This window comes from Myotis lucifugus, unplaced genomic scaffold (assembly GCF_000147115.1).
Source record: "Myotis lucifugus unplaced genomic scaffold, Myoluc2.0 scaffold_351, whole genome shotgun sequence".
In the NCBI taxonomy this organism is placed as follows: domain Eukaryota; kingdom Metazoa; phylum Chordata; class Mammalia; order Chiroptera; family Vespertilionidae; genus Myotis; species Myotis lucifugus.
Genome location: NW_005871399.1, coordinates 1,086,962 through 1,098,507, shown reverse-complemented (window position 1 = coordinate 1,098,507; position 11,546 = coordinate 1,086,962). Strand labels below are relative to the sequence as shown.

At 39.1% G+C, this 11,546-nt stretch overlaps 1 protein-coding gene across 1 annotated transcript in view; it reads left to right on the top strand.

Annotated features, from left to right (window-relative positions):
- Window positions 1-321: 321 nt before the first annotated feature.
- The window catches only part of KDM7A (lysine demethylase 7A), a gene marked incomplete at its 5' end in the record, with an annotated part of 99,962 nt that continues 88,737 nt past the window's right edge, over window positions 322-11,546 (top strand). Inside the window, one exon of the mRNA XM_023764829.1 lies at window positions 322-476. Coding sequence (XP_023620597.1) covers window positions 322-476 — 155 coding nt within the window. The remainder of the gene's footprint in view (window positions 477-11,546) is intronic.

The window sequence follows — 11,546 nt, the reverse complement described above, 5'->3', positions numbered from 1 at the left end:
GGTTTTGACGTTTGTGAGAGCTCAGGCAGCCTCACGCCGCCAGGCAGCCGACTCGTGTGTTTTGTAATCAAAGTGTGAGGCTAATAAAGGGCGGCGCCACAGCCTCTTGACTCCGGCGTGGGAGGGACTCGCAGGCATTTAAACAAAGAAACTAGTTGGGGTTGGGCTCCCAAAGTCCTTATTTGGGTGTTGTGGGAGAGCCTGCGGTCCCCTTCGAGTGAAGCAGGTTTCCCGAGCCCCTTTCGGGGTTGCATCTTGGCGAGAGTGCGCTCACGGGTGGTAGCAGATATGGTGACTGTGATTGTAGGAAGTGTCCTTTGATTGACAGCAGGGCATTTAAATACAGCCTCCGCTCCCCCCCTCCCCAATTTTACAGAAACACTGCACGACCAGGCCAGATGTCTTCGTCTCCCTCTACTGGCCCTGGGAGAGAAAACCACGTCAATTACAGCGTTCATTTCGGTGTTTAGTGCTAGGTACAGTTAGTTTTGCTTAATTTTCAAGTACCGTTAGTTTTATTTAATCAGTTCTCAGTTTGCACAGCTCTGACAGCAGTACCAGAGAAAAAGGCAACGTTGTCACTGTATCAGATAATCTTTAACAATCTGGTCTATGCTTGGGGAATATTACTACAACCTTGCCACATGTAACTAAGAATAAATGATCCAAAGTTCTTTTTCATTACTGTACACTGATATTTTTCTGTATTTAGATTATACATAAAACTGAAATTTGGACATACCAAATTTTGCCAATTCTATTTCTACATCCTCTGTTCTCATACCCTAGGCAACCAGAGTAGAGATTATCCAAAAATCTAGGTGACATATAGAATAAAGCCAGAATCCCTGGCGATTATGTAAATACTTATTTTTCAAAGAACTATTTTAGCTGTATAAGAAATTTGTTCCATTGTCCAATGTAAAGGTTTGATTAATAAATTTTAGACTAGAATTTTATTTATCTTAATTTGGGTGACAACACTATAATCATAAAAAGCTGCAGGAAGTTGTGGAGAATTTTGTAATGCATTTAAGTATACATCTGAAAACAGGAGAAGTTGAAGGGAAAAAGAAGAGGGCACATGTGAAGAAGAGAAAACAAGGCCAAAACATAAATTTGTCACACAAATTTGTGTGACTTCATATCTGTGGAAGTGACTCTGAAATATATACACACTTTAATAGCTGATACCTCAATTTTTGAAAATGAAATGTATTTTAATAGACACCGCCTTTATAATTATTCAAAATGTGTGTATACATTTTTGGGGGGATGCACTATATTTTGAACCTAGGTTGTTTTTTATTTTATTTTTTAAATCAGCAGTTCTTGAGCATTTACTCTGGTTCAGATATCAGAAATTAGAAAATTTAGTGATACTGCTCCACCATGTAAAAGCAGTATCTTAGTACCAAGTTTAATTCTTAATGAAGTATTGGTAATTTGAGGTTTATATATTTTTCCTGTGATTAATATTTACTTTAATGTTTATAGTACCATGAAATGAGTGACTGTTTTTTGAACACAGCAAAATGTTCCTTACGTATTAATTATTAAACTAGTACCACTTGCTTATGTGAGAATTGGCCCCTGGAAGTACTGAGGTGTAGCTTTCATTCTCGCGCTCAGCTTTTCCTTGGTTTCCAGGGGTAGTCTATTTGTAGAGGAGGAAGAAAGAGGAAATGAGTGGGTACAGAGGATTGCCTTTACCTGGATAATTTCTTTTTAAATCCTCACCCAAGGATATTTTTTCCATTGATTTTTAGAGAGAGTGTAAGGGAGGAAGGAGGGGAAGAAGAGAGAGAGAGAGAGAGAGAGAGAGAGAGAGAGAGAGAGAAGAGAAAGAGAGAGAGAGAGAGAGAGAGAGAGAGAGACATTGAAAGACATTGATGTGAGAGAGACACATGGATTGGTTGCCTCCTGCATGCCGTGACCAGACTGAGGTTGGGGATTGTACCTGCAATTGTAAGTGCCCTTCATTGGAAATTGAGCCTGAGACCCTTTGACCCTTAGGCTGATGCTCTAACCACTGAGAAACCGGCCAGGGCCAGCTGGATAATTTCTTAGTAATTTTATTATTCAAGTAAAATTTTTAAAACTCAGTGAATTTTGATGTAAATTTTGGTTTAATCTGCCTGGAGTTTCTGACATCTGAAAATCTGAAAAGTTTTGCTCTAATTTATTCCGACAGGGAAGGAGTGCCCTGCCTTGATGCTTTTTAGCCAGGTAGCAGGGTGGATGGAACCAGCCTCCTCCAGGTGTGAGGCTGTTGAACTTTGTATCCTTGGTATTCAGGAATTCCCATCCCTCAGTCTGCCTAAGCCTTTTTTTTTTTAAGTGAGGGGAGGGGGGGACACTTGCTGGGCACAATGTATAATGATACCCTTAGGGGCTGTGAGCTGAGGAATTAACAGGATTTTCCTGGGAAGGTTCCTTCTGAATTGGAGATGGACTTTTTCCTCTTTGAGTCTTGGAAGTAAGATGAGCTTTCTTGTAATGCCAATGTCTAGGCTATGTGTCTTTCCATAGCACACTTAATGTCATCCTATGCAAAACTGCGTCACTGTTCTACTTTTAATGTCTTTGTCTCTCTATTAGATTGTAAATACCTTTGTTTGTTAGACTTTTTAGTAATATATTCGTTTTGATTGACAAAAGTAATATATTATAGAAAAATGGGAAGTATAGAAAAGTATCAAGAATATGCAAGTACCCATGTCTCCCAGAGATTGCCACTATTTTAACATTTAAGGTATATCTATGTATTGAAAACAACCTGGAATTCATTTTATGCATTCCAGTGTTACCTAACCTCTTTCATTAATATATATGTTTTTCTGTATCTTTGAAGTTTTTGAAAACATTTTCAGTGGCTGTATAGTGTTTAATTTTACAGTACTATATATCTTAAAACCATTCCCCTCTTGTTAGTTTTTTACCTTGTTTACTACTTTTTCTTGTATTTCCTAATGATAACGGATAGGTGACATCATTCTAAACAAACCATTGTGAGTATCTCTAATTATTTCCTTAGAATAAATCAAATGAGTTAATACAAGTAAAACACGAAGAAGAAGTGGCATGTGTAAGTACTCAATAAGAAATTCCTTGAAGTAGAATTAGTAGTCACAGGGCACAGATATTTTTAGGCTTCTTGTGCCTACAGCCAGATTGTCCTCTAGAAAGGTTATTCCAATTTATACTTTCACCAACAGTGTCCACTTCTAGTTCCCTGCATCCTCTCCAATCTAAGGTATTATTAACCCTGTCACCCCAAAACCAAGCCAAGCAAACACTTTGTCAATCTGCAAATGAATATTCCCACCAAAAAGAAGTACCCAAGATTATTTGTGGCACCACTATTTATATTGTCCCCAAAATGTAATGCCCTAAATGTCATTAATAGTAGATTGGATAAATTATGGTATATTTATAAAATGGAATTCTCATCAGTGATTTTAAAAAAAAGCACTACTGATGCATACAACATAGGTGAATCTCACAAATAAAAAGTTGAGTAAAAGAAGCCAGACACAAAAGTGTGCACTGTTTGATTCTGCTTATATGAAATTCAAGTACAGGCATAATTGGATGAGAAGTCAGGCTAGTGCTTGCCTCTGGGGGGCAAGACTGAGAGAAGGCCCGAGGGAGCTTCTGAGGTTCAGCAAATGTTCTCTATCTTGATCTTGTGTGGTGCTAGCGTGACTGATTCAGCTGTAAAAATTCACTGAGCTGTATGTTCACTGAAGATTTTTTAAACTTTATTTTAAGTGTACTTCAATCATTCAGTGTTTAAAGAGTTATGTTTACCAATTTGGTAGCTGCCATACAGTATGTTTTAATTTTACTTTGTTTCTTGTCCTGACTTAATGGGGGCAGATAGATAAACAGGTGTATGACAAAAAAAGTTGTGTCATGGGAAAAGAGGGCTGGGGGTAGTATGAGGCTACTTTCACATGGTGTGATTGTGGAGTGCCTTGAGAAGGAGACATTTGAACACAAGAATATTTTGGATTTTACATAAAGCAGATGGTATATTTTGAGGAGTAAAAGATTTGATTTAACCTTTAAAAGGTTCACTTTGGCTGCTACATGGAGAATAGACTGGAGGGAGGCAAAGGCTGACAGGTAGATCAGTAAGAAGCTATTGTAACAACAGTCCAGGTGAGAGATGATTTTAAAAGTTTGAGTCAGTTTTGGTAATTTATAAATGTTATATATTAATTTTTTTCCTAAAGCCTGAATAAATGAAGAGCTTAGTTTATGAGAATGGAAGGATTTTATCTAGAACAGAGGTTCTCAACCTGTGGGTCGCGACCCCTTTGGTGGTCGAACAACCCTTTCACAGGGGTCGCCTAAGACCATCTTGCATATCAGATATTTACATTACGATTCATAACAGTAGCAACATTACAGTTATGAAGTAGCAACGAAAATAATTTTATGGTTGGGTCACAACATGAGGAACTGTATTTAAAGGGCCAGAAGGTTGAGAACCACTGCTCTAGTTTGATTATAAAGCAGGCTTTGGTTGGTTCTAGCAATTGGAACTCCACAATAAGTTGCACAGTTTTGAACAGTTGGCCAGTGCTGATCTTGTAGCTGCTACCAAGTTCTGATTCTTTTTGGAAGTTACATTTTATTACTGTAATGATCGTTTACTTACTTTTCCATGAATATTAATATTATTCTTTTCCCATTAATTATAATTGAATTAATGGTAACTTGTATGATTTTTGTATGTGTTTGGGTGAGTCCTGGTTTCTTTGGAGAATGAATTTTAGAAACCAAGGTCTGGTACTAGGTGGGCTCATAGCTTCTAGGCCAGGGGTGGGCAAACTTTTTGACTCGAGGGCCACAATGGGTTCTTAAACTGGACTGGAGGGCCGGAACAAAAGCATGGATGGAGTGTTTGTGTGAACTAATATAAGTTCAAAGTAAACATCATTACATAAAAGGGTACGGTCTTTTTTTTTTGTTTAGTTTTATTCATTTCAAATGGGCCGGATCCGGCCCGCGGGCCGTAGTTTGCCCACGGCTGTTCTAGGCCTTCCCAGTGGACAGAGCTGGGAAATACAGAAATCACACACATGCATTCACATCTGGATTTATTTCTGTTGCATCTATCTATATACCTTTGATTCTCATCCAATACCACAGCATTCATTTTAACCTTTTCCCTTTCCTTGCTTGTAACTTTTTGTCTAACATTGAGAAACCCAGCTCTTATTACATTTAATAGATTTATTTGTTCATTCCTAGTGTATACATAAAGTGGTTCTAGAATTGCTAACCCTTACCCTTGTAATAAAGAAATCTGCTAACTAGGTTACAGTACTTGTTTATAGTTCTTTTTGTCTTTAGCCTGATAATATCTAGTCAAATCATTTTCCAAAGTTAGATTACCTCCTTCTTTTGTGTTGCATTTTGGAGTCCTCCCACATCCTGGTTGGTTTTTTAATTGTTAGTTTATATTTTGAATATGTAAACCATTACTATCATTCTAAGAAGTCAGAGTTATATGGAAAGGTATACTCAGAACTTCACCCCTCTTACGCCTTTCCATCCCTTTTTCACCCCCCTCCTGTAACTAATCTCTAGTTTCTGGCTCATCTGGCTCATCTTTTCTGTGTTTTTGGTGTGTTTTCCCACAAATGAGCAGATGTATGTTTTGTTTTGTTTTGTTTTTTTTATTATATCTGTTTTCTTCACACGAAGGGTAGCTTATGATAAATACACTTCATTTTGCTTTTTCTCAATAGTATATACTGGAAATCACTCCATGTTCAGAGTTCTTATTCTTTTTAAAGCTATATAGTATAGCTGTAGCTTGTTTTATTCATCTTTTTTCTTGTGTATAGGCATTTAGGTTGTAGTATTTTGCAATTAAAAACAGTGCTGTAATGAATAATCTTGTGCATATGTATTTTCATGTTGTTGGAGGTATATCTTCAGGTTAGATTACTAGAGGTGGGATTACTTGGCCCAAAGATGGGTGCATATGTTGTTTTGTTAGGATTACCACATCTCCCTCTGATGCTTGGGCCTGTTTGCATTCCCACCAGCAGCGTATGAGAGTGCCTCTTCCACCACATTCTTGCCATCAGGATGCGTTTTCATATTTTTAATCATTGCCAATCTGATACGTGAAAACTGATATCCATGTTTTAATGTGCATTTCTCTAATTACAAATGAGTTAGAACAACATTATATATGTTTGTTGGTCATTTTTTTTCTTTTTTTCCTTCTTTTGAGAATTACCTGTTTATATCTTTTCTGATTTTATCAGGTTTTTGATCCTTTGTCCCTTAACTTTTGTTCATCCTCACCTGAGGATATTTTTCCATTGATATTTAGAGAGATTTGAAGGGAGGGGTAGAGACAGAGAGAGAAACATCTATGTGAGAGAGACACATCTATTAGTTGCCTCCTGCACACGTCCCAACCAGGGCCAAGGATCGCCCCAACCAGGGCCAAGGATCGAGCCTGCAACCTTGGTACGTGCCCTTGACCAGAATCAAACCTGGGACCTTTCAGGTTGAGGCTCTGTCCATTGAGTCACACTGGCTAGGCCTTGTCCCATAATTTTTAAGAGTTCTTTATGTATTAGGGGTATTAGCCTTTCGTGGCATATATAAATACTAGAGGCCCAGTGCACAAAAATTTGTGCACTTGGAGGGGTCCCTCAACCCGGCCTGTGCCCTCTCGCAGTCTGGGATCCCTCAGGGGATGTCCACCTGCTGGCTTAGGCCCGCTCCCCAGGGGATCAGGCCTAAGCTGGCAGTTAGACATCTTCTGGCAGCCCAAGAGCCCTCGGGGATGTCCACTTGCCAGCAGGAAGCAGGCCTAAGCTGCAGTCGGACATCCTTAGCGCTGCTGAGGAGCACCACCACTATGCTGGCAGCCATCAGCCTGGCTTGTGGCTGTCAGAGCTCCCCCTGTGGAGCACACTGACCACCAGGGAACAGCTCCTGCATTGAGCCTCTGCCCCCTGGTGGTCAGTGTGCGTCATAGTGACCAGTCATTCCCAGTCGTTCTGCTGTTAGGGTCAATTTGCATATTACCCTTTTATTATATAGGATTATCTCCCAGTTTGTAGTTGTTTTGTATTTGTATTTTTTGGTCTATGGTGATTTTTTTTTGTCATGAAAATTTGTAAAAAATATTTGTAAATAGTCATATTTATTAACCTCTTATTGGCTCTTTTATTAGCAAGTCTTTTATAATCCAAGTTGATTTTTTTTTTTACTTTTTTTATTCCTAGTTGTTAGTTCTCTCCTGAGGCTATTTCTTGAAACATTGATGTTTAGAAAGAGTGGAAGGGACAGGGAGAGACAACCAATACGAGAGAGACACATTGATTGATTATCTCCCTCAGTTACCGAGGCCAGGGCAGGGGATTGAGCCTACAACCCAGGTAGGTGCCCTTGACCAGAATCAAACCCAGAACCCTTTAGTTCATGGCAGACACTATATCTACTGAGCCATATTGGGTAGGGCTACTCCAAATTGTTAAAGAGTATTTTACCTCATTTTCTTTTAGTACTTGTGTGGTATTAATTAATTAATGGTTAATTAATTAATTTTACTTTTAGATCTGTAATACATTTGGAATTTATTCTTACATATAGTATAAAATAGGGATATAATGCCCAGCCAGCGTGGCTCAGTGATTGTGTGTCGACCTATGAACCAGAAGGTAGCAGTTCGGTTCCCGGTCAGGTTGTGTGCTTGATCCCCAGTGTGGAGAGTGCAGGAGGCAGCCAATCAATGATTCTCTCTCATCATTGATGTTTCTGTCTCGCCCCCTTCCTCTCTGAAATCAATAAAAAATATATTTTTTTTACATAATAGGGATATAATTGTATTTTTTCCTAAATGGCTACCCAGTTGTCCCAGCACTATTTATTAAAAAGTTCGTATTTGCCTAGTAATTTGACATGCCCCCTTTATCATGTTGAAATTCTGTATATGCATGGGTCTGTTTCTGCACTTTGTATTCTAGTCCATTGTTCTATTTGTCCATTCATGTATTGCACCACACTGTTTTTTTTAAAATTAAATCTTTATTGTTCAGATTATTACAGTTGTTCCTCTCCCCCCCCTCCCCATAGCTCTCCTCCACCCAGTTCCCACCCCACCCTCTGCCTTTACCCCTCCCACTGTCCTCATCCATAGGTGTATGATTTTTGTCCAGTCTCTTCCTGCACCCCCACACCCCTTTCCCCCCAAGAATTGTCAGTCCACTCCCTTTCTATGCCCCTGGTTCTATTATATTCACCAGTTTACTCTGTTCATCAGATTTTTTATTCACTTGATTTTTAGATTCACTTGTTGATAGATATGTATTTGCTGTTCATAATTTTTATCTTTACCTATTTCTTCTTCCTCTTCTTAAAGAATACCTTTCAACATTTCATATAATACTGGTTTGGTGGTGATGAACTCCTTTAGCTTTTTCTTATCTGTGAAGCTCTTTATCTGACCTTCAATTCTGAATGATAGCTTTGCTGGGTAAAGTAATCTTGGTTGTAGGTTCTTGCTATTCATCACTTTGAATATTTCTTGCCACTCCCTTCTGGCCTGCATAGTTTCTGTTGAGAAATCAGCTGACAGTCATATGGGTACTCCCTTGTAGGTAACTGACTGTCTTTCTCTTGCTGCTTTTAAGATTCTCTCTTTGTCTTTTGCTCTTGGCATTTTAATTATGATGTGTCTTGGTGTGGTCCTCTTTGGATTCCTTTTGTTTGGGATTCTCTGTGCATCCTGGACTTATAAGTCTATTTCTTTCACCAGGTAGGGGAAGTTTTCTGTCATTATTTCTTCAAATAGGTTTTCAATATCTTGCTCTCTCTCTTCTTCTGGCACCCCTATAATTCGGATGTTGGTGCGCTTGAAGTTGTCCCAGAGGCTCCTTACACTACCTTCATATTTTTGGATTCTTTTTTCTTTTTGCTTTTCTGGTTGGGTAATTTTTGCTTCTTCATATTTCAAATCTTTGACTTGATTCTTGGGATCCTCTTGTCTGCTGTTGGATCTCTGTATATTATTCTTTATTTCAGTCAGTGTATGCTTAATTTCCAGTTGGTCTTTTTTCATATCCTCCAGGTTCTCACTAAATTTATCGGCGGTTTCTAGAAAATTCTTGAAAAACCTTATGTGTGGTTTTGAACTCTATATCCAGTAGTTTGCTTTCCTCCATTTCTGTCATTTGTGACCTGTTTCTTTGTCTCCGCATTTTTTATGCTTCCTGTTGGTAGAGTGGCTTTGTGTGCTAGGTGTCCTATAGGGCCCAGTGGCTCAGCCTCCCCAATTACCTGAGGTGGACACTCTTGGTGCACCCCTTTGTGGGCTTTGTGCACAGTCTTGTTGTAGTTAAGCCTTGATTGTTGTAGGTATCACTGGGAGGAATTGACCCCCAGGCCAATTGGCTGTGAGAATCAGCTGTGTCTACGGTGGGAGAACTTCTGTGCTGAAGACACCCTTATGGGGCAAGACTTGCTTCAGTGGGGCTTTGGTGCTCACTGAGTCTGCCCCCTGAGTGTGTCCCTTATGGATCTGAGGGGTTGTAATCTGGATGGTCCCGCTCTGACCACTGTGTACACTGGCACTTGGATCTCTAAGGAGGTGCTAATTTAGCCTCTGCCTGAGGCTACCCAGTAGGAGCTACGAAGAGATCTGCAGATTCCCCTTCCTTTTTTGGGGTTTGGAGGTGCCCAGATGAGGCCCAGCTGTGAAGCAATGCAAGCTGCTGTGGGGCCTTGGGACTTCTCTTGGAAGTTCTGGGTCTGTCTGGCCCAGCTGCAGTTTGTTAGGTAATTTTCAGATTGCAAAGGGCCAGGGCATTGATATGCAAAAGCCTCTGCCGCAGCTTGGGTGGGGCGGGGTCTCAGGGAATCAACAGGGCAGAGCAAGCAGCTATGGCTGATTCTCAGTCCTACCCTAAGAGGCCCTGCATCTCAGTGTCCCGGTAATTGCTGCAAGCACCTCTGAGAGAAAGCTGCCCTCGAGTTCCGAGTTCTGCCCGCTGCCAGACAGTCCAGTTTCTCCCCGTATGAGTCTGGGTCCCCAGAGACTTCCCAGAACTGGAGTTCAGAGCAGTCGGGGGCTTGTGACTCCCTCCCGATTCAAAAAGACAGCCGCGTCCTCAGTTGCTAGCCCTTGCCGCGTGCACCTCCGTACCTCTGCACTTTACTTCCGCAGCTCCTCTGAATCTCAGTGTGCTTTTCTCTTTTCTTCTAGTTGTAGAATTTCCACTCAGCCAGCCTTCCTGTAGTTCTGGATGATGTCCGTTTTGTCTTTTAGTTGTATTTTTGAAGTGGTTGTGGGAGGCAGCAATTTCCGGTGTTTACCTATGCCACCATCTTGGTTTCTCTCCACCACACTGTTTTAATTATGGAGGCTTTTATAGTAAGTTTTTAAGTCTGGTAAGACAAGTCCCAACCTTGCGTTTGTTTGTTTTCAGGTGGATTTTTTTGTTTATTTGTTATTCTTGCAGGTTTATTTTTCCATATAAACTTTAGTAGCATGTTGTCTAATTTTATTAAAAAGCTCATTGATATTTTATTAGTATTCCATTAAATTTATAAATTAACTGACATAGCGAGAACTGACATTTTTGTAATGTTGAGTCATTCTATCCAAGAACAGGCTGTTTATTTATTTAAACCTACTTTTGTGCCTTTCAGATATGTTTAAACTTTTTCTTTATGTAGATTTTGCACAATTATTAAGTTTAGTTCTTAATGTTTACTTTTCTTTTTTACTATTATAAATGAGATTTTTCTCTACTACTTGCTTGCTGATTGGTTATTGGTATGTATATGAAGACTTACTTGATTTTTAAATGTTGCTTTATATTCTGCTATTTTAATAATGAAGTAATTGAGTTAGTTGTATCATCAGTTCACTAGAGGTTCCTATCATATGTAAATAGAGGTAGTTTTACTACTCTTTACCTATTCTTATGCCTCTAAGTGATTTCGCTTTTCTAACTGCATAAGCTAATACCAGTAGTACAATGTTGAATAGTGGCGGAGATAATGAATATCCTTACTTTGTTCCTGTCTTTAGTGGAAATACCTCTAATGTTTCCTTACTAAGTAAGATATTAGCTTTAGGCCTCTTATCATATTAAGAAAGTAACCCTCAATTCTTTTTTTAAAGTGTTTATCATGAATGGTTGTTGAATTGTATCAAAGACTTCTTAAGCATCTATGGGGAACCATAAGCTTATTTCCTAATATATGTTCATATGCATATAACGTATTTTAAAAATTTTATTGGAGTAGCGTTGGTTATTAAGATTATATAGGTTTCAAGTATACATTTGTATAATACATTAGTTGTATATTACATTGTGTGTTCATCACCTAAAGTCAAGTCTCCTTCTGTCACTCTCTATATATTTGAACCCCTTTACTTTCTTCTACCTCCTCCCCACTCCCTTTTGCCTTTGGTAACCACCATACGATACTTTTGTCTTTGTCTATGAGTTTTTGTTTGTTTTTGCTTTCTGTTTTATATCCCACATATGAGTGAA